Source organism: Formica exsecta, unplaced genomic scaffold (genome assembly GCF_003651465.1).
Source record: "Formica exsecta isolate Colony F162 unplaced genomic scaffold, ASM365146v1 scaffold265, whole genome shotgun sequence".
Lineage (NCBI taxonomy): Eukaryota > Metazoa > Arthropoda > Insecta > Hymenoptera > Formicidae > Formica > Formica exsecta.
Window position 1 is genome coordinate 3,328 of NW_021849915.1, and position 24,468 is coordinate 27,795.

Consider the following 24,468-nt stretch of genomic DNA (forward strand, 5'->3'; position numbering starts at 1 on the left):
AAAAAGTACCGAAAGAAATATATTTAACTTTATAATATTTAATTTAAATTTAATTTAAATTTAAATTATATTTAAATAAATATTATTAAAGAAATAATTATTGCTCATAAAGAGAAATCCAATAAAACGATAACTTATTATTTCGGACTTCTTTACTACGTTTCTCTTACTCGAATAAATGAAATAAAATTTAATTAAAATTAAAAAAGTAAATTACGCGAAATACGCGCTTCAAAATTAATCGTCGCGATATAATTAACGTATGATCTAACGTATGTAAAGGATAATTAATTATGATCATATTAATCATATCAAATTACTTTCCAATACTTATCACGATTGCGTTTCGAAAAAGAATTTGACGGAGTGTCTCGCGCTCTACTATCTTTTACTTTTCGAGTGTCGCCGTGTGAATGATAAGGTCGTAAGTCGTAACATGTTAACAATAATGCGCTAATGTTTAATTATTTAATAAACGATTAATATATCACGGAGCTTATTGTTATATTAATTACTCGGACTCCCGATTCGACTATTTTATTACACGTTTTTAATCCGAATCATATTTAGATTGTCGAAAAATTGAACGAAAAAACATCGGATAAAATACATTTAATTTTAAGTATTTTTAAATAATTATTACCTAGAAAGTAAAAGAGAGAGAATTAATTATTAATTATATCAAATTATTTCCCGATACTTGTCGCGATCGCATTTAGAAAAGGAATTTGACGAAGCGTCTCTCACTACTACATTACTGTTCGAGTGTTGCCGTGTGAATGATAAAGCCCTAGTCGTAAAACGTAAACAATAGCGCGCTAATGTTTACGCCGCCAAAGCCGAATACTATATTATTGATAATTTGCTGCCGTATAATATTAAAAGTTATTTTTATGCCAATTGTAAAACATCTTGCAGATGTTCAAGAACAGAATATTGTTGCACTTTTGGTTGTTGTGTGTCACCTGGACTCCATTTCCATCATTTATGGTACTACTGGTAAGTAAAATCTTTAACAATAATCCTCTTTTGCTTCAATAATCATTATAACAATATTTTGTATCTTTTATAATATAAAAATTCAAAATATTTCAGGATTCTGGTTATAATCATGTTCCTTGTGTGTTCCGGTGGTGGCTGGTGGTATCGATACTGGTTGCAGGGCAGATATAGAGCAGCAGCTTCAGCTATTCCAACTCGATCTTTCTATCCTAGATCTCAAAATTCTCTTCGTAATACATCTTGCCGAGCGCAGCAAGCTCGTATTACATACAATTCAGCAAGAAATACCGTCCTATTGCATCGTATGTGGAAAGGTTTATATTCTTTTTTATTTTATGAACAAAGCACATAAAATGCACAAATATTTATACATATAAATTTTTATAATAGGTCCTCAAAGAAATACAGCAGCGTCAACATATAACGGTAATGCAACTACTTCAACGCACTATCAGAATATGAATGTAGTGTTAAACAATAGCAGTTGTCCTTACTATCAATTATACGGTCCACCACCAAGTTATGAGACAGTGATAGCACAGACGCGCGGCAAGATTTCCAATCCAGCGTCACCGGAGTCTTCTGCGCGATTGAATCTACAAACGGCGAACGTGATACCAAATCCGAGTGTATCGCAGTGTTTCTTCTATACTTGCAATTCTCCAGCTAGATTGGTAGACGGTAATTCCAGTCAAAGTGATAACGCGACTTCCCACCAGCTTGACAATCACGAGAATGTTCCGTTCGCGCATTTCTCGCAATATTGTGTAGCGAATGGCGCTATTAGTCAAAATATGTGCGTTCCTTTGGAGTATCCACAAGAATCGATCGCTTCTGGAGGAAGCAATTTTAGTCCTAGTTATCAGAATAGTTCACAACGGCTGCCAGGATATTCAACGGACAGATCGGCCGATATCTCGAATGCGGAAAACGCAACTCATGGTTACGAAGTTCAGAATGCAGAAGGATGTGCAATGCTCGATATCGATACTGCTACTGGCAGCTACAGAGAACACAGTCCATGGCATGGAAATGATCGATCTGTATTGAAAGTCCACGGCAAGATTACCGTGCAGGATGAAAATTGTGCGTCTCACCAAAGATGTGCGACAATCGCAAAGATGCGTGTTTCCTCGCCTAAATCAGAGGGGAGCGGAAGCGAGAACGACCTGAAGCGTATATATCCCGTGATCTCTACGGCACAAAGAAACTTATCGAAACAACGTCCGGATTACGGTGGTTTTGTGCGATTACCGCATAATCACACTGGAGATGTCATTTATCAAGGCAGCAGCTTCCAAAGAATTTCCTTCAAAGATTCACCGAGCTCTCAACGGTGCGCTTTTAATTCCAATCGAATGGCAGCTTCCGAGAACGCACTTTGTAACACGAATTCTCCGGGACAAGCGGTAGAGGTTGTTGCGAGTTCTTCTCAATCAAATCCATCCAATAATGTGATATTAGAATCTTTTATTTTTGAAAATGCGCAATTGCCTCCGAGTGAAAACGTCGAAAGGGCGCGTGATCTTCGTACAATGAATCGGAGTACAAACTTTGATCTTGAAAGTAAACACAAATTAAACAGATCGAAGTCGCTAGACTGAGTATAAATCGAAATCCTTATCATTGTATTAAGCGATACTTATATTCTTGTCCCTCTGTTATTCGCGCGTAACTTATATAGCAATACAAACATAACCGTTCGTTATCGAGAATCACATTAGAATAATCTTCACCTTCCGAATATCGTGATAAAAAACGAGGATTCTATTTTATTAAAAGTAATGCAATATATTATTTTCTTTAACACGTATGTGTGTAATTAATAGTATATTTAATACAATAATATTCCATATTTACCGACTTTATATTATTGTTTCGCGTTACTTTATTGCATCTTTAATTTTCGAATGTGATGATTAAATCTTGTGAGATGTATATATCATCCACTATTCTCTCGCGCAGAATTAGCGAATATAATATTAGACATTAGACTTAAATCGCACTCTTGCAATATTTTTTGCAAATAATACCGCAACTCCAAAGCTAAACTATTTTTTGATTACCTATTGTGATATTAAATATTATCTAAGTGTAATAGATGATAGTGTGTTCTTACATACACTGACAAAGCGTTATTTCTGGTATCTGCGACACACTGCCATGAGAAAATCTTTTTCAACATTTCATTAGACACTGATCTAATTTTTATTCCTGCACTATATTTAACGTAATTTAAGATTTTGGAACGGTTCGAACAGTATTTCAGGAACGTTGTACTTCCACAGTCAGCGGACCAATTTAATCCACTTACGCATAAAAAAGAATATCAATCATTATATTTCATTTGTCTATATCGTAACGATATGTAAGCAAATAATCATCGCACATTTTTTTAAATCCTCGGATGGAAACGCACTTATGAACAAAGTCTTTACAGAAGAGACTAAGGTCTTAAAAAAAAAAAAAAGAAAAAAAAAAGGAAAATAACATAAGATTTATTTTTTAAATATTATAATATAAATTTCGACGTATTTTTTGTAACGATATTGATATCGAACTTGACAATGCCGAAATAGTCTCATTTTTCGAGCTGTATTTCAAGCCGGTCAAGGCAGTCCTCTATATATATTTAAGCTTCTATCACAAATATATGTGCACATTAATATTATCTCGATATTAAAAAGTGCGTAAAGTTAATTACTACACATTGCACACGTATTTAAGGATAAGGTATACATAGTTATCCAAGACAATTATATAGTTTGTTCACGATTAAAACAGGAATATACTGCTGTAATAAAAATGCGACCGCATAAAAATATAAAAAGCTGAAAGTGAAATTCGTTCAAAATTGAACATTAGAAAAGCACATATATATAGCGAAAACAATTTATTATTGGATTTGGCTTACAAATACGCTATCGTGTTTATATGTAATTTGTTAATTTTGTTGTTTTAAATGTGTTTAAAATTAACAATGTGTTTAATATAACAAGAGAGTGTTTAAAATTTTTCCTTTCTTCAATTTTTCTGCACATATAATATGCAAAAAGAAAAACTATCGTGCTGTGACATGAATGACATTTAATTTATAATATTTTGATCAATCGTGGCAATATATATTAATTGTAATGGTCGAATTATATTGTTTAGATAAATTAGATTAAGTCATTGGTTTATACGCGCTACACTTCTTCGGATATTTTAAGGTCGCAGAATACTACGTCGAATGCGCTTATTCTTCAATTTAGATTCTTGAATTATAATAACGGTCCAAGAAACACGTATGTGCCAATAGCGACAAGTCCGTTAGATAAGCTGGAGTATTGGATAAGCGAGACGCAGTCTCGTAGCCAAGGAGATCTTACTTTAAAATGCAAAACAAAATAAATATATACACAATATGTATATACACAATTATTTTTTGTAACCGATCCTAATTAATAAATGGAGGCTGTTTAAGGAGTTCACATGATTATACAACAAATATATCCATTTTTGTAACCGATCCTAATTAATAAATGGAGGCTGTTTAAGGAGTTCACATGATTATACAACAAATATATCCATTTTTGTAACCGATCCTAATTAATAAATGGAGGCTGTTTAAGGAGTTCACATGATTATACAACAAATATATCCATTTTTGTAACCGATCCTAATTAATAAATGGAGGCTGTTTAAGGAGTCCGCGTGATTATACCGTAAACTTGTATATATGTATATGTATGCACGATAAATTACGAGTCTATAAGAATTTTTAGTCAAAAACCACTATATTTTGCGTGCGTGCGTAGCCTGCGCGTCATATCGTATAACTTTAATAAGCTCTAGTTTGAATGATCTTCTCATCGTAATGTGCAATCATATATTCGCGCGGAATCAATGACACTATATGTAAGATACTATACTAATGTGAAAAAATGTCTGTCTCCAAAATAAAGACACGAAATATTTATTCACATATATATCTAAGATAAGGTATACTTTTAGGGGCCTATTCTGTAACCTTTAACGATATCGTTAGATATTATTGAGCAATTGTTTTCCGATACGTTTTAGCTGCGCAATGACACGTAACGACAACGTTAAAAGTTACAGAATAGGCCCCTTAGTCTATTTATATATAAAGTCCTTTAAAACAATAAAATATATCTTGTATTTTTCAAGCGCACATAAATATGAAACAAAGGAATACAGAAAAAATGATAGCACAAAAGTTGGACGGTAAAAAAATTAATTTATTTTAAATTTGTTAAAAAATCTATCAAAAATAAAATTTAATGCGATAATAATCAGTTTCCAATTTTCTCGAAATAAAAGAATGATTTAAAAACTGTTTAAAAAGCTTCTCTTTATTTATTTCTATATAGCTTCATCTTCATCTTTATTTAAATTTTCTCAAGAAGAAATAATTGAAAGTTTTAAAAATATGCTTCAAAACTGCTTTCTCAGATTAAATAAAGGTATCTAAAATAAATTTCTTTTTATTTAACATTCGGTATTTATGTAGTAATAAGTATTGCTAACATATCGATTGATAATAAGTAATGTTTTAATATATCAGAAATAGAAATAATAAATATATTAAAAAAATTAAAGTAAAATCAGGAATTTTTTTTTGCCAGAATGAATATCTAGCAATTTTTTTTATCTTTTTATTTTATATCTTCCAAGAAGTGTTACATGGACGTACGTCGATTTGAACGTTTAATCATCCAATTATTTGTATACCAATCTATTTTTTCTGTAATCTTTAAATGCTTTGTTAAATCACTGATTAACATACGACGGAATAATATCAGTATGATAAGGCAGTACTTGTCGTCAAACGACGATAAGAGATGGCAGGTGCAACTGGACGAGCGAGAAATCAATATAAACGGGATTCGCAAGGCAGGCGGGAGAAGCGGGTGTAGCAAAGGCGGTGAAGCATCCCCCATGAGAGAGAGAGAAAGAGGCTGCCGCCGCGAAAGAGCCGACTGCAGCATATTTTAGCGGCCACGCTGGCAGAAAACGACAAAAAAATGTCATAGTCGCGGTGACAGACGAAAATACTTGAAAGTGTAAAAAAAAATCACCGTCTTCTCCCCGCCTCGATCTCTTCCATCAACCCTCCTGTCATCTGCCTTGTCCATCGACCCTCAATCGTTGCCTCCCCGATCCGTGTGTGTGCGTGCATGTGTGTGTGTTCCACCCTCAATGGTGAATCAATAATTAAGGTGACAGTGCAGTGGTTGCGCGATCGTGTGCCGGGTCAAGATGTCGGTGAAGGTGAGTCCTTCGGACACGCATCCGCAAATGCGACGCGAGCGTGTGCAATAAACATTCCCGCTTTCCTGATTCCGGCTGACGAAATGGTTCTGAGTTGAGCCGAATGATGATTAAATCTTGTGTGTGAGATGTATATATCATCCACTATTCTCTCGCGCAGAATTAGCGAATATAATATTAGACATTAGACTTAAATCGCACTCTTGCAATATTTTTTGCAAATAATACCGCAACTCCAAAGCTAAACTATTTTTTGATTACCTATTGTGATATTAAATATTATCTAAGTGTAATAGATGATAGTGTGTTCTTACATACACTGACAAAGCGTTATTTCTGGTATCTGCGACACACTGCCATGAGAAAATCTTTTTCAACATTTCATTAGACACTGATCTAATTTTTATTCCTGCACTATATTTAACGTAATTTAAGATTTTGGAACGGTTCGAACAGTATTTCAGGAACGTTGTACTTCCACAGTCAGCGGACCAATTTAATCCACTTACGCATAAAAAAGAATATCAATCATTATATTTCATTTGTCTATATCGTAACGATATGTAAGCAAATAATCATCGCACATTTTTTTAAATCCTCGGATGGAAACGCACTTATGAACAAAGTCTTTACAGAAGAGACTAAGGTCTTAAAAAAAAAAAAAAGAAAAAAAAAAGGAAAATAACATAAGATTTATTTTTTAAATATTATAATATAAATTTCGACGTATTTTTTGTAACGATATTGATATCGAACTTGACAATGCCGAAATAGTCTCATTTTTCGAGCTGTATTTCAAGCCGGTCAAGGCAGTCCTCTATATATATTTAAGCTTCTATCACAAATATATGTGCACATTAATATTATCTCGATATTAAAAAGTGCGTAAAGTTAATTACTACACATTGCACACGTATTTAAGGATAAGGTATACATAGTTATCCAAGACAATTATATAGTTTGTTCACGATTAAAACAGGAATATACTGCTGTAATAAAAATGCGACCGCATAAAAATATAAAAAGCTGAAAGTGAAATTCGTTCAAAATTGAACATTAGAAAAGCACATATATATAGCGAAAACAATTTATTATTGGATTTGGCTTACAAATACGCTATCGTGTTTATATGTAATTTGTTAATTTTGTTGTTTTAAATGTGTTTAAAATTAACAATGTGTTTAATATAACAAGAGAGTGTTTAAAATTTTTCCTTTCTTCAATTTTTCTGCACATATAATATGCAAAAAGAAAAACTATCGTGCTGTGACATGAATGACATTTAATTTATAATATTTTGATCAATCGTGGCAATATATATTAATTGTAATGGTCGAATTATATTGTTTAGATAAATTAGATTAAGTCATTGGTTTATACGCGCTACACTTCTTCGGATATTTTAAGGTCGCAGAATACTACGTCGAATGCGCTTATTCTTCAATTTAGATTCTTGAATTATAATAACGGTCCAAGAAACACGTATGTGCCAATAGCGACAAGTCCGTTAGATAAGCTGGAGTATTGGATAAGCGAGACGCAGTCTCGTAGCCAAGGAGATCTTACTTTAAAATGCAAAACAAAATAAATATATACACAATATGTATATACACAATTATTTTTTGTAACCGATCCTAATTAATAAATGGAGGCTGTTTAAGGAGTTCACATGATTATACAACAAATATATCCATTTTTGTAACCGATCCTAATTAATAAATGGAGGCTGTTTAAGGAGTTCACATGATTATACAACAAATATATCCATTTTTGTAACCGATCCTAATTAATAAATGGAGGCTGTTTAAGGAGTCCGCGTGATTATACCGTAAACTTGTATATATGTATATGTATGCACGATAAATTACGAGTCTATAAGAATTTTTAGTCAAAAACCACTATATTTTGCGTGCGTGCGTAGCCTGCGCGTCATATCGTATAACTTTAATAAGCTCTAGTTTGAATGATCTTCTCATCGTAATGTGCAATCATATATTCGCGCGGAATCAATGACACTATATGTAAGATACTATACTAATGTGAAAAAATGTCTGTCTCCAAAATAAAGACACGAAATATTTATTCACATATATATCTAAGATAAGGTATACTTTTAGGGGCCTATTCTGTAACCTTTAACGATATCGTTAGATATTATTGAGCAATTGTTTTCCGATACGTTTTAGCTGCGCAATGACACGTAACGACAACGTTAAAAGTTACAGAATAGGCCCCTTAGTCTATTTATATATAAAGTCCTTTAAAACAATAAAATATATCTTGTATTTTTCAAGCGCACATAAATATGAAACAAAGGAATACAGAAAAAATGATAGCACAAAAGTTGGACGGTAAAAAAATTAATTTATTTTAAATTTGTTAAAAAATCTATCAAAAATAAAATTTAATGCGATAATAATCAGTTTCCAATTTTCTCGAAATAAAAGAATGATTTAAAAACTGTTTAAAAAGCTTCTCTTTATTTATTTCTATATAGCTTCATCTTCATCTTTATTTAAATTTTCTCAAGAAGAAATAATTGAAAGTTTTAAAAATATGCTTCAAAACTGCTTTCTCAGATTAAATAAAGGTATCTAAAATAAATTTCTTTTTATTTAACATTCGGTATTTATGTAGTAATAAGTATTGCTAACATATCGATTGATAATAAGTAATGTTTTAATATATCAGAAATAGAAATAATAAATATATTAAAAAAATTAAAGTAAAATCAGGAATTTTTTTTTGCCAGAATGAATATCTAGCAATTTTTTTTATCTTTTTATTTTATATCTTCCAAGAAGTGTTACATGGACGTACGTCGATTTGAACGTTTAATCATCCAATTATTTGTATACCAATCTATTTTTTCTGTAATCTTTAAATGCTTTGTTAAATCACTGATTAACATACGACGGAATAATATCAGTATGATAAGGCAGTACTTGTCGTCAAACGACGATAAGAGATGGCAGGTGCAACTGGACGAGCGAGAAATCAATATAAACGGGATTCGCAAGGCAGGCGGGAGAAGCGGGTGTAGCAAAGGCGGTGAAGCATCCCCCATGAGAGAGAGAGAAAGAGGCTGCCGCCGCGAAAGAGCCGACTGCAGCATATTTTAGCGGCCACGCTGGCAGAAAACGACAAAAAAATGTCATAGTCGCGGTGACAGACGAAAATACTTGAAAGTGTAAAAAAAAATCACCGTCTTCTCCCCGCCTCGATCTCTTCCATCAACCCTCCTGTCATCTGCCTTGTCCATCGACCCTCAATCGTTGCCTCCCCGACCCGTGTGTGTGCGTGCATGTGTGTGTGTTCCACCCTCAATGGTGAATCAATAATTAAGGTGACAGTGCAGTGGTTGCGCGATCGTGTGCCGGGTCAAGATGTCGGTGAAGGTGAGTCCTTCGGACACGCATCCGCAAATGCGACGCGAGCGTGTGCAATAAACATTCCCGCTTTCCTGATTCCGGCTGACGAAATGGTTCTGAGTTGAGCCGAAGTCGAATGTGAAACGTCTTTGTATGTATGTTCTGCTCGGAAAGCTCTCTTGTTATGTAACGTTTATGATTACGAATAACATGCTTTGACATATCGCGATATTGTGGGAGATAGTGTGACGAATGCGATGCCCGTATCATCTTCTTTGTACGACATTTATAATTACGGTTTACCTCATTGATAAGCGTTAATGACCGTAGGTCATGGTTTGTTACAAACACACACACATACGCACACAAACACACATACACAAATATATATGTGTAAATTAAAGCGCAGTATTTGCGTAAATATACTTGGTTGCATGCGATTACGATATATCAGTATTTGACGCGACCTTGTTTTCAACTTTTGATGCTCTCGCGCCTAAATATATGCTACCTCCGCTTGTGTGTTGCATTGCAATGATGTATAAATTTCCCCAATGAATTTTATCAGCAAGATTTCGAAATTAGATTTGTACAATTTGAAAATCAAATTTTTGTAATCGACATAATTTACTATTATGTGTATCCTGAAAAGAAGGAAGAAAAATCTCTTATAACAAAATTTTATAAGTTTCTTGATAAGGTCGCGCGCGCTTGTGTCTACAGATTTATATATTCTAAAACATTATCAATTTTTCTTTCTCTTTATGCAACGTTCTAATTTAATAGAATATTGACATTTTTCTTTTTGTTTCACATATGTATACGATGCGAAACTTGATCTGTGCTCCCTTTAGTTCCCGTATAATATTCTACATTGTGTCTGTACCGTAGCCGGCTGTGAATTGTTGATCTTGTTACGGTATAATGGTCTGTCGACTGTCGTGTCAAGCCGCAAAATTTTTTAATGGCGATAACAGCGTCACAAGTGTCCGCTTCCTGCTAAAGCGAACACTTCGCCGAAGGCGAAGATATAGCGAGGGGCGCGTATGTAGATACGCGTGCGCGCGGCGCGTGCGTGTTCGGGGCGCGCGCTTTTTGGCGTGTCGCGCACGCACGCACGCACGCCGATGCAGCGCGTGCAAGCCAATTGCAGTTTGCTTGTTGCCACGGCGTCTGTACGTCTCGCGTGTTTCGCGTCTTGCAGCGTGCAAATTCGCGAAAATAAAACGGGGTGAATGCGTAATTAAAAGTGCTTGCGAAAGTAAGTACACTGTTTCTAGACTTTTGAGAAGTATCATAAATGACGGTGGCTTAATTCTATTTTTTCTTTTTGACATCTATTAATTTAAAAAATTAATTATATGATAGAAAATCCGTTAAGTATTATTTTACATGGTAATTTGCAATGTGAACTACTTTAGTGTTTTTAATTTTGATTTAGTGTGCTGTATTTGTTGAAGATGCAATACATGTGATGTCAACACCAATACTTTTTTTATTTGTTGAGTGATATAATTGAGAGAGAATTGATTCTTTTTTTTTAGCAAAGACTAGCGAGACGATCTTTTTACGACTTCTCAACATTTAAATATTTGACTAATACAAAAATCAAAATTTTGTTATAAAAATTCAGACTTTTCTGGATTCTATCTATAACTACAACTTTAATATTATATAAATCGTGCATTTACAAACTTATATAAATATAACATAATTTTAATTTTTAAATTTTTGAGTAACTTTATAAAACAAAATATTTAAAAACAGCGCAAAATATTATCACAAGCGTGTATTTTTTAAATACACGCTTTTAAAATGTTGAATTAAAGAATCCCAAACAAAAATAAAACAAATTAACGATTTGTAAAATCTATTTTAAATACAATTTTATACTAAAAATGAATTTTGTGTGTTGGGCATTTGTTACACACACATACATTAGACACTTTTTTGTCTCATATTCTTCTTTTTAAATTCAATGTAGATATATTTTAAAAATCAGAAACATTTATATATAAATTATCAAATCTCTAGTGATCTCTTTTTTTTTTATGCATTCAACATATAGAAGAAGTGGTGGTCAACGTTACCATCAAAGCACATGTAATGTATTTGTAAATCTGTCATCTGCTGTTGCTTACAATGACGTAAATGTTATCAGCGAATCTCATCTGAAACGGAGGTTGTACGTCAATAGGCGTACTAGACTGACGAGAACGAAGGCTCGCATTCACGTCAAACGTAGTATATATGTTCATGTTACAACAGTTAATTTTTCTCCATGAAAAATTTAATAATTTGTATTCGTCTGATAAGTGTTAATTGCGATGATAAGCATAAAGTGCGACGTGAGTTTTCAATAAACGGCCTTTCACGGCCTGTCTGATACCGCCTGAACGCGCCTTTACAACGTTTTGTAGAGTCAAGAGCGACGTATTTTTAGCACAGTCTAAAATCGTAGCTTTGCTACGAAGTTCGCGAGTGAGTTTTGCATCCTCGATGAAAGTCACGACCGGGAACTATCTCCGCGAAGTGCGCGCGTTGAAAATCTCTGTCGAAAAAAATTTTCGACATCTCGTTACTGATATCCACAATTCGATATTAATTGCAACTTTCAAGCTAATTTGATTTTCTAAAAAATTTTGATCTTTTTCTTGACGCGTTTGAACAACAAGTAGAGTGACTTAAATACGATTGGGTAAATGAAGGAACAAAGTTTTATGTTAAAATTTAACGCGCCAGCATCTACTTATATATTTATAGTGAAATAATTTGGAATTAAATTAGGAATAGCAGCTTTTGTTATCATTCCAGCGGATTTAATTTAATTCCATGTTTACGTTTCATGAATTTTGTTTCCCCGTTATCGTAGCGTTACGCTGTATGAATATCGCTTTATGCACGACTGTTGATACTGGATTGCAATATTTGAATTAAGATCATTGTGTCTATTGTATTTCCACATGGCAAACCGTGCCGCAAAAACAAATGTCTGCGATGTAGATAAGGATCAGCAAAAAATACCAATATAAAATGCTTCTCTCTCGCGGCAATTCTGTCTTCTACAAAAATTTTTTGCGATGAATTCTATTTGTCGACATTTTTTGCTTAGAATAAAATAAAAAGAATAAAAAAAGAAAAAAAAAATTAAGAAGTAAATTACCGTAAAATATTTAATAAAACAACAATTACAATATTTAAAAGATTAAATATTTAAAATACAGAATTTTTTAAACAATAATTTAAAAACTCGAGCTCTGATGATTATGTAAAATGTTTGTACGTGGTCTCCGTTTAACTACGTTGCGCAAAAATAAAGTCGTAAATATACTGTGTGTTTTGCGGAGTCCTATTGCATTTTGTTATAAGATCTTTAATAAAATGGAGAATGACTTTTTTCATCTGATAGTCTCTTATAATTTATCATAGTTATAAATAAATAATTAAAAATCTTAAATAATAGATACCTTTTAATTATTTATAAGTAATGAGTCGCGCTATTCTATTATCTTTGAAGCAGGAAGCAAAGTTATAGACCACCGCGTACACTACCAATTTACGACTAACTAATTGCTTTATCTTAAACATACACGAGACGCACTTTGTTTTATCTTTGTTTGCAGGATGCGCAATCGCATAAGTAATTAATCAATAATTTATTTAGACGTATATTGTAGGAAAAGCATTTGCATGATTTCTCGTTTTAACGTCAATATAGTTGCAGTAAAAAAAAAACAGGAACTTTACTGCACAAGTCGTAAAGATCAAATGCAATTCTTTATTATTCATAAATTGACGCGATACCGGCAGCTCATATTATCGGTTTAAATATTGCTTTAAATCTCGAAAATTTATTTACACTTTTAATGCACAAATGTATCTTTATATGGCTCTCTTCAGATGACGAGATATAAACAGGCTGAATTTGAAGATGAAGACAGTAGCAGCATCGGCTCCGTCGCTCTAAACAGCGAAGGCATTAGTACATCCGCTACACATATAAGATATCATACGGTAAGTATATATTTGTACCCTGAAACAATACAGTCGTATTGATTGTTTTAATAATGATTGATTATTAAGATAATGATTGGCTATGAATCATTGATTTGAAATTATAATTTTGTAACGATAACTTTTGTAAAATATTTTATTAATTGAATATTATATATATGTATATATATATATATATACATATATATAATATTCAATTAATAAAATATTTTACAAAAGTTATCGTTACAAAATTATAATTTCAAATCAATGATTCATAGCCAATCATTATCTTAATAATCAATCATTATTAAAACAATCAATACGACTGTATTGTTTCAGGGTACAACGATGTGGAAGGCGAGAAGTACTTTGGAGAGATGCCTTCTCGTAATTTGCGCTGCTTTATCACTGACGATCATAGTATTCACCATCGTGATTAGCAGCAAAAACGGTTGGGATGAGGCACAGATTCTACATGTTACCTCCAACGCAGAAGGTAAAAAATTAATCACTTCTGGATTACTAATATTATCAACAATATCTGGATAAAATGAACCAAGAAATATGTTACTCAATTCTAAGCGATATGTTACTCATTTCTAAATTACATTTTATATTTATGATAAAAACAAAAAAGAAGCAAATTTAATTAACTAAAGTTAACTCTAAACTAGTCGATAGCGGCACAACCGGTTTTAATCTCTCTAGAATGTATCACATTTTGTCAACAATTTTTTTTGAGCATTGGTCTGATATGCTTCTCGTAGTTTCATTTGTAGCGTAAGCAGATAAAACTAATCAATGTCAGTATAATCAGTTCGAACTCTACAAATCATTGCAGATGGCACATATTGCCTCACAGAACACTGTGTTACGGTGGCAGCGTCCATAATTAATAGTATAGATTATTCCGTCGACCCTTGTGAAGATTTCTACGAATATGCTTGCGGAGGTTGGAGAAAGAAAAATCCCATTCCGGATGGGAAAAGTGTTTGGGGCACGTTCGGCAAGCTGGATCAGGATAATCAACTGGTCGTCAAAAACGTTCTCGGTAACATTAATAATTGATCATAATTTATTACGAATAATCTTAACGCGTATATATGTACATATTAAGTCGTATATTCCGCGCGCAGAAAAACCGTTCAGCGAGATGAAGTCGAAGGCTGAGAAGAAAGCGAAATATTATTATCTGTCCTGCATGGACGGGAATGAGACTATCGAAACACTCGGAGCTAAGCCGATGCTGGAACTGTTGGAAAATATCGGTGGCTGGAACATCTCTGGCAAATTCAACATAAGCGCGTGGTCTCTACAAAACAGCATGCATGTCTTGCAAAACGTTTACAATATGGGCGGACTATTCTCCTGGGCCGTGAACGAGGACGATCGAAACAGTACTAGACACATAATCCAGGTAAGCTGATTATAACAGAGAGAGAGAGAGAGAGAGAGAAAGAAAGAGATTAGATTGACAATGTGAGAAAAATCTAGGCGTGTCTTTTATGGTGCCTTTTACTTTTGACATTAAGTTGATTACTATTATTCTTCTTGTTTATAAAACTTAATTTCATTAAAACGATAGTACTAATTAAATTTTTTATTTTTTTTATTATTGTTGTAGTAATGACGCATAATTAGAGTTCGTCGGTTAATTAAATTAATGTTAAAAAACTTCTGTTCCGAAGAAAATATTATAATTAAAAGTATTCTATATACATTGAGTTTTCTTTTAAAGAAAATTATTCGACTCTCCATCGAACTTATCGTTATTACATCTTGTCTTATTTTTTAATGAATCAATATATATTTTTAAAGTACAAAAAATTTTTTATAAAATTTTTAATTTTCTTATGCACGTATAAAATAAAGTATGTTATTTGAGAAAAATGATTAATGGCAGAGCAATTTTTTTGCAATTAATGAATTAGAAGAAGAATCTTTCGTTGTTTTTATATAAAGACAGTTATATAAAGTTATATAAAGTTATATAATGTCACATATGCCAATGTTATATCGAGACTGATCTTTATCTTCAAGATTGATCAAGGAGGCTTAACGCTACCGACTGCAGACAATTATCTCAACGTAACCGAGCATGGCAAGGTTCTAACTGCCTACTTAGACTACATGACAAAGGTACACAAGGGCAGCACGTATTTGCGTGCACGATTTATCGCCGCACGATATGCTGCATCGCATCGGGCGAATCGAGTACAGGTACTCGTGCACGTTTTCAGATCGGCGTGCTCTTAGGTGGTGAGGAGAACTCCACGAAGAAACAGATGCAGGATATAATCGATTTCGAGACGAAACTTGCGAAAATCACCATACCGCCCGAGGAACGCAGGGACGAGGAGAAGCTCTACAATCTGATGTCATTGAACGAATTGCAACGTAACGCACCCTTCGTACGTTTATTATCTCCTATTCGATCGAGAATATTTCCAGAATATTCGCGTTCCCATTATTTGCGGACGCGACCAATACTTGCAGCCAGTTGTTGCAACATTTTTTGCGGTTACCTAATATGACTTCCTCTATGATATAATATCATATAATAATATCCTGGATGAGATAATGTCTTATCCTGTATCATATCCTGCATGTGTGATATTCTTGGCTCTCCATCGTATCCTGTCACTGACACGTGTGTTAAGAACATTTTAAATATTATTTTTTCAATCAGGACAATTATTTTTTTCAAATAAGAAGTATCGACGAAATTACGATAGACGTAGTTCTTATCTGTTTAGATGTCGTGGGTGGATTACTTTCAAAACGCTACGCGTCTCGTGAATAAGAAGATCAATAGTAAAGCGATGATCGTAAATTTTGCACCGGAATACTTTGTGAAATTGACGAAACTCGTGAATGAGTACAATAGCACGATCGACGGGAAGATGTACGTATATGTATGCGTGAGATTCATCAGAGATGGCAAACTTACTTTGAAACGCAGATGTGTTAAAAAAATTAAATTAATAAAAGATAATTTTTTGTTGTTCAATTAATTAATTAAATTAACTTTATTTAACAAACATTTAATTTTAAGTTTAGATATTTAATAATATATCTAAAAACGACTGTTTTTTTTATAAATAATTCTCTAATTTTTGTTGTGCACGATCTCTGATGAATATCAAGGCATTTATCAATCTTTTATGATTCCTTCGAAAAAAAAGCATCAATTTTTTCTCTATCCTCTTTTTCTTTCCACAGAAAACTGAATAACTATCTGATTTGGCAAACCGTAAGGTCCTTGACGGCGTGCTTGTCAAAGCCATTCCGTGAAGCTTACAAGGGTTTGCGGAAAGCTTTGCTCGGCTCGGAAGGCCACGAGGAACAATGGCGTTACTGCGTTAGCGATGTTAATAACGCCATGGGTTTCGCTATTGGCGCAATGTTTGTCAGAGAAGTTTTCCACGGCAAGAGTAAACCTATGGTTAGTATACATATATCAGTGTGTCAATCTTAGAGAAAAAGTCTTACTTATTACAATTATTTTTCTTAACCGTACAAGTCAAAATGGAAAATAACATTTATCGTTTTAAGGCAGGACTTATTATACCCTCGAAATTTTCAGAAACATGAATGGCGTGTGAATCCGATACTGATTTTCAGATATTAAACTTATTATTTAAATAATTTGTAAAAGATGCGTCTCTTAATTTATACAATAATATTTTGCTTTGATCGTTGTTTTTAGGCGGAAGAAATGATCAATGAAGTTCGCAAGGCGTTCACAAAAAATTTGAAGAATCTAAATTGGATGGACGCAGAGACGAGAAAGGCCGCAGAAGAGAAGGCGAATGCTATTACCGACATGATCGGCTTCCCGGATTTCATTCTACAACCCAGCGAACTCGACGAACGTTACAGAGATCTGGCGATCAAACAAAACGAATACTTCCAAAATAATTTGCGCGTGAATAAGTACAATTTGCGTAAGAATCTCGAGAAGCTCGATCAGATGGTGAATAAGACCACTTGGATAATGACGCCGCCGACCGTGAACGCTTATTATACGCCTACCAAGAATCAAATCGTCTTCCCCGCCGGCATTCTTCAGGGTCCGTTTTACGATATAGAGAACTCGAATAGTTTGAACTTTGGCGGCATAGGTGTAGTCATGGGACACGAATTAACGCACGCTTTTGATGATCAAGGTACGAGTTTAAAGATGAATTAAATGCTCCGGATAATATTTTTATAATATAATCTTATAATAAAAACAAAATATATAATGTTTATTTCTTATGACAAATGTGTGTAAGCTATTTATATTGTAAAAACAGTTTTATTCTAATTTAACAATTGATTTTATAGCCGAATTGAGGATTTCTGGTTTTTTAGATATCATAACGAAATTTTTACGTTTAAAATAAAAACTTATATTTTAATAATATTATTATTTTACTTGCAAAATATTTGCACCATGTATATAATCATTCAGATTTATATCCATTTATTTAAAAATAATGTTATCTTTATTACTTATGTATTTTTGGTAATGTTGAACAGGTCGAGAATACGATTTACATGGAAATTTGCATCAGTGGTGGAACAACGCTACGATAGAGCGATTTAAAAATAGAACAGAATGTTTTGTGGAACAGTATGATCAGTATCAAGTACAAGGTCGAAATGTAAATGGCCGACAGACTTTAGGTAATAATATTGATTATTAATAATTACTTACCGACGACAGAAATATCGGTCTTGACCGTTCAATTGTAATGCAGGAGAGAATATCGCCGATAATGGGGGCCTTAAGGCAGCGTATCACGCTTATCTCTCGATGCCTAACAACTACAAAGATCAACTGCCGCTACCCGGTCTCAACCTGACGCATCGTCAGCTATTCTTCCTGAATTTTGCACAGGTTGTCATAGAATTACTGCACGATTTTAAATATATAAATATAGACATTAACGGAAGAATGGTCGCGTTTAACTTGATACTCTATTCTTACAAAAATTTAATCAACATGATAAATGTCCGCAGGTTTGGTGCTCCGCTATAACGTCCGAGGCAATGACTCTTCAGATCGAGAAGGATTCTCACAGTCCGCCGAGGTACAGGGTGATAGGACCACTTTCAAACCTGAAAGAATTTGCGAAGGAATTCAACTGCCCTAAAGATTCGAAGATGAACCCGGTTTATAAGTGCGAAGTGTGGTAACGCCTCGTATTTTTCAGACTGATTCATTAAGAATTCAAGTTCGGTTGAGCTTGATTTCTAGCCCCGTGGTGTGGGACTGTCACAGCTTGTACGTGCCGTTGCGTAATGAGGGGGGATACATACACGTCGCAAAACACTTGCTTCGAGCATTGGACTGTGCATTTTCCTTTACATATCACTGTTTATCATATGTGAAAATAGCTTAAATTTTACAATTTATTATTTTTTTTAATATGCATGATTTAATGTTGCCACAATTTTCAAACGTGCATTGTCGAGTATTGCCAAAAAACTGTCGACGTCTCCTTTCCGGGTGCACATTCTTTGCCTAATTTGAAAAATAATATTTTTATCATTTATTTTAGCATTGTACTTAAAAACTAAGTAAATATTCAGGACGTGAATGTAGTTCGAGAAACGATTATTTTACTGTCTCTTCCTAAATATTTGAATCTTGAAAAATTAAAAAGAATTTATATATTTATATCCCTCACACAGACGAGTTAAGGCTTATATGTGAGCTAGTTAGATTGCGCGAAATATATTACACACATTTTTAAAATAATAGAAATTCCATCAGTTAATATTTTTCGTTAGAAATCTGAATCATTCTCTTAAGTAATACTATTCGTAAAGCGGATCGACATTTTTTCGCAATCACAAGACAACGCAAAAGGAGAGATAATTTTTATATCTAATATATTAGATTTTACAAGAGAAACCCAAACTTCATTGACAAGAATTAATGATTTATATACGCCGACTGTCTCTAAGAGGTACGTGCTCAGAAATGATCAGAGTTTTCTGTTTGTCGAAAGAACACACAGACACACACACACACACACACACGCATACACACTAGAACCATTTACATGCATTATTCTTAACGTTGAGATATGTCGTGCGCGCGATCAGCACCGCTTCTTTTAGCTATAATTTGTCGAGATTATCAAAAGTTCTTAAAATCAAGCAAAAACTGCAAAAATGTTTTCAATATACAGTACAATATACTGTCGTTTTTCACTTTTATAGATAAAATCAATATTATAATCATCAATGGATTTAAACATAAAACGATGGCTGAAAGCACTAAAGAAATAAACGAGTAATAGATAAAATAATTGGATCTTTAAATTAGAAGATAAGCATTATGGAAAAATTGTAGGATTATAACTCGGTAATTAATAGTTCTTAAATTTATTTTTAAATTATTTTTATACATTCTATTTAATTTTTATACATGTAAATTCAATCATCTGGGATGCCTGAATGTTTTACCAATACAAGCAGTATTCTTTACAATGCATTAACTAGTCTACGATATAATTTATAGTTTACAAACGTTAGAAAATAATATAAGTATTGTCTACAGGTAAAACAGTAACAAAAATCTCGCATGGTTTAATTTAATTTTTTTTATACTACAGAGTTTTATAATTATTGATTATATTATTGATTATATGATTTTTTAATGTTAATAACAACATTACAAAATTTAGACATTATTTTGCTCTTGATGATCTCGGCAAGCTATGGCTGAAAGACAGCTGCGTACCATAACATTCACAGTCAAAATCTACTAATGTGTTTTATATATATATAGGTTTAAGAAGTTTATTTTATATAAAAAATTACTTATTCTGATGAAACTAGCACGCGTGGGTGGAATTCGGTCGTCGAGATCGCGATAACGCGACACGCTCGCGAGACGATACACTATTGCTGATGTCAAGAGAAATATTTTTAATTGTGCTTAATTGTATATTTGTCGTGGCATCCAGCGCATATTTGATATTCGAGCGAATTAGAGGTTTTTGACTTTTCTATCTAGCGGGAAAACTCTGCTAAAAAGAATCGATAAGATTTATTTTATGAAATTATGAATACTTAATTCTTAAAATTATTTTTTCTCGGAAAAAGAAAGATGGGTATTATATTCTGCAAGAAATAAGCGTTTCTAATTCGGTGTTTAAATATTGTATGAAGTTTTTTTTATACAGAGATATAGGTGCTATATTGACAGTAAAAATGCAAGATGTTTGACTCTCATGCTTATATAGAATTGTCAGAACATAATTCTATGTATATTTTCTTCTTGTATTTCTTTTCGTGAAAGTTATATTGTTATATTAATATATTGAATAATTACATGCGGGAGAGCTTATAACATCTTATTGATAAAGGCTAAAAAGAGTTTGTAGATAATGCGATTTCGAGATTGAGAAGGCTTGTATATGTCTATCAATAGATTTTTGTTTTTAATGCTTATCAACATTAATTTTAGCGTTCTAATGAGTAAGAAACATAAACTTTACCGTAATCGGCCTGCAGCGATTAAAACACAAAACTACAAAAATGTTACAATTGTAATCTTTTCTTGCTAGACGAGAGCGCGAAGTCAATAGCGAACATATCTTGGAATGTCATAGGCAATATGGGAATTATCGTCAATTTAGCTATTTTTTCTGTGGTATAAAAAACATGTGAAGAATTTCGTGTATCGTACTTTTTAATACAAAACAGGCTTTAAGAGATTAACACATATTAATATAAATGAAATTAACAAAAATAAAAACTTGCGATACATACGATACATGATATGAGCCTTTCAGGAACCAAACTGTGTTCAATTTTACTGTTCTGTTAAAGAAATTTCTTAAAGAAATTTACAAACAGTGGAGTTGATCATTGTAATTTCCGAAAGACTCATATATCATTGCAAAAAATAGATATGAAAGAATCAATAAGTTATTTTCTGTGAGATTTATATTTATTTTTTACAGAGATATTATATTTAAATTCTTTTATACGATAAAAAGAACTTAAAATAATAACTTGCTAAATTACGTGAAACAAAATAATTTTAATTGGCTTAGTTGCTGCATCACTTTGATAATACGCCCGCGATAAAAAAATTCTAATAGAGTTTTGTTCAAGAATAATAATTATATATAATAAACGATAAATTAAAAAAATATATAAATGCGCACAAGAAAAAATACAAGCTATTAATAATTCACAAGGCACAGCATCTTGCGACGTATGTACCATAAGTTTTATTCTTGTTTAACTTCGATTTTTTTCAGTTATCACGAAAATCTTTAATTGCGCTGTAAACATAACAATATTGCAATTTGAGTGCAATTGCATACTTCAAAAGAAACGCTAATCAAAATTTGATCCTTTTCAAACATTTAAAATAGAGAGAAATACACATACATCCATATGTAGTCTTTTATAGAAGAAAGAAAGCAAAAATATTATAGATAACGAGAAACATCATTGTACATTGCGTAAGACACACTTATTACTGACGCACGTAATAAATTTATTTACGATTTCAAGTTTGTAATGAGACGTTTGTTTGAAGGAACGAAGAAACTACCGATAATTAGATAAGTACGCTTAACTTTTTTTTTTAGATTACACTACTGAACACCGAAGAAATATATTATTCTCGCGAGTGTTGTAACAATAACTCTAAAAAAACTCACTGATGCTGACATAATTTGATAAAATGATTAAGTACGCATTATAAAGTCACAATTATTACTGTATAATTTCTTCATTTTTTTGTACATTGTTGTACAAAAAATTTTTGTTCGGACAAATAAATAAAGAATTTAGTTGTTGGGCTTTCAAAAATATCTCTTTTAGGATAAAAAATAATCAAATATTAATGTGCATTTTTATGCTCGAGAGAATACGATATCTCACAAGATGAGGAAATTATACGATCCATTGGGGATATATCTAAGATTAAATTTAGGATCCCTGTGTTAGGGTTAAAAACTCGTCAGGTTTGAAAAAACGACAAGATATGTATAATGCGGAAATGGGAAAATTTTAGAAAATATTATGAGATATTCTATCCGCGCATTTTATTCCTTGCCGGAATCGCTCCATTTCTCTCTCATTTCCGCATCCCCTTTAAAAAGTCAAAGTGGCGAAATACCACGTAAGAAGAAGCCAAATTTTCTCTAATTACAGCGTAAGATCCATATAGGCCTTAAATATTTGACGCCGATGCATCATGCATTTGTAAATGTTCGTTGTTTATAATAATTGTGAATAACGATTGTAACAATGAGAGGAGTATGTATCGTCTTCGCGATTACATTGTTGCGCATTGTGTTCGAAGATATTATTTGTGTATGGTTTTGTGTAACACAGAAAGCGCATTGTTCAATGACGATGCTCGCGCCATGATTATTTTTCTGTATTGTACATTATGTACTATATATATATGCTTACATTATTAAATCAAAATTGAAGAAATAGAAAAATTTATCGCGCTTACCGTTAGAATTATATTCTTTGCGTTATTCTCTTCCACAAAAATATATATATAATAATGTCACGTAATATGTGTTTCAGTACATTATATATATTTATATATTATAATATTTTCTAAACAATATTTTCTTAATGAAGATTTTTTTCCAAGTTGAGTTATTAAAAAATTATACGCAAGAAATTATGTAAAATAATAATCAATGAGATAAATAGTATCGTTTATTATAATAAATTTTGATTTTGATTATATTATACATATAGGTGCATGTAATTTTTTATGATTCTAAAGACACGCACAAGATATTAACTTTGGAATACTCGTGTGGACTATCTTATTTATCGAAAGTAAAGAGATAATATTGTTGATATAACGCGCGCGTTCTGGGATATTTCAGATATATTTATAATTACAAATGCGATATTTTTTTTTTTACCATCGATTAGTGATCAAATTAACGGCTGGCGTTCGATTTACAAGTTGGTCGTAAGTCGGCACGCTATAGGTGTAATAATTTGACGTGTACGAGTACATTGCCGTGGCGTGCGTAAGTACTCCATTCATCAGGATCGCGATGGCCAACCGTCTCGTACTTCGGTAAATCGTTCTGCATTTCAGCTATATACAGACTGTGACGCGGGAGAGGAAGCGAGAGTGCTTTGTTGGTCTCCCGAGATAATCCTTAATGAAAAATCTCATATCAACATAGATATTTGATTCTCAATAGCTGTCACACATATGTGAATCTAAATTTATATAGAATATCAAAATACTTTATACGAGTTTGCTGTCAACGTTACTTGTATCAATCATAAATTATTGTGATTCTTTATTTGTGATTTAATTACTATGATTTTTTTTCTATAGTGATTTTTTCTTTCCCTTTCTCAAAAGTTGGAATATCTAATTAAATTTTGCTCCCTACTCTGAATAAATATTTCGGATATATTTTTAATTTAAAAAATGTGTTATCAGCTGTTGTGTTATAGCTTCAGCCAAGCATATCATACAACACTAATTTGAATTTCAAAGCTTCTTCTAATGCCGTCCAGATATCACCTATTAATCCCATTACTTCGTTCTCAACCGCATTTATGATGATATATGGACTGGATAAAAGATAAAATATAAAAAGACCTTCTTTACACATTATTGCACAGATGCAATATCAAATAATAGCCAATTAAATAAATTCATTCATTTATATTTATTCATTTAACAATAAATACTTTACATTCATTATTTAAATATCATGCGTTGCTTTTTATTATAAATTTAAAAAGAGCGATAGTAACGCGTGCCTAATGAAGATTTCAATGCTTGGCGAACGCTGTCATGTATATG

General features: G+C 32.6%; 2 protein-coding genes across 9 annotated transcripts; both read left to right on the top strand.

Annotated features, from left to right (window-relative positions):
- Positions 1–877: 877 nt before the first annotated feature.
- Positions 878–4,480, top strand: LOC115237032 (the record flags this gene model as incomplete). The annotated part of the gene is made up of 3 exons (XM_029809799.1): positions 878–999; positions 1,096–1,316; positions 1,393–4,480. Coding segments are annotated over 3 exons (1,557 nt in total), but the record flags the coding sequence as incomplete, so codon positions are not given.
- A 1,408-nt stretch (positions 4,481–5,888) lies between these two features.
- On the top strand, positions 5,889–23,139 carry LOC115237031 (endothelin-converting enzyme homolog). 8 transcript variants are annotated; one of them, XM_029809793.1, is made up of 13 exons: positions 5,889–6,279; positions 13,551–13,664; positions 13,986–14,142; positions 14,488–14,697; positions 14,783–15,063; positions 15,687–15,785; positions 15,887–16,057; positions 16,403–16,551; positions 16,869–17,091; positions 17,356–17,815; positions 18,171–18,317; positions 18,392–18,531; positions 18,654–23,139. In XM_029809793.1, exons 1-13 carry the CDS (start codon positions 6,268–6,270, stop codon positions 18,828–18,830), a joined length of 2,340 nt encoding a protein of 779 aa, XP_029665653.1. In that variant the 5' UTR covers positions 5,889–6,267; the 3' UTR covers positions 18,831–23,139. The 8 variants fall into 8 exon arrangements, with proteins under 8 accessions (XP_029665653.1, XP_029665654.1, XP_029665655.1 ...); XM_029809794.1 differs by lacking the exon at positions 5,889–6,279 and adding an exon at positions 9,287–10,911; XM_029809795.1 differs by lacking the exon at positions 5,889–6,279 and adding an exon at positions 9,287–9,927.
- Positions 23,140–24,468: the final 1,329 nt, after the last annotated feature.

What these genes read in the sequence shown, in the direction of transcription:
- LOC115237031 (XM_029809790.1), top strand. Translation starts at nt 11,978, where the DNA reads ATGATAAGCATAAAGTGCGAC. An exon ending in GGTCGTCAAAAACGTTCTCG is followed by an intron (nt 14,698 to 14,782) that starts GTAACATTAATA and finishes TTCCGCGCGCAG; the next exon opens with AAAAACCGTTCAGCGAGATG. An exon ending in AAATGGCCGACAGACTTTAG is followed by an intron (nt 18,318 to 18,391) that starts GTAATAATATTG and finishes ATTGTAATGCAG; the next exon opens with GAGAGAATATCGCCGATAAT.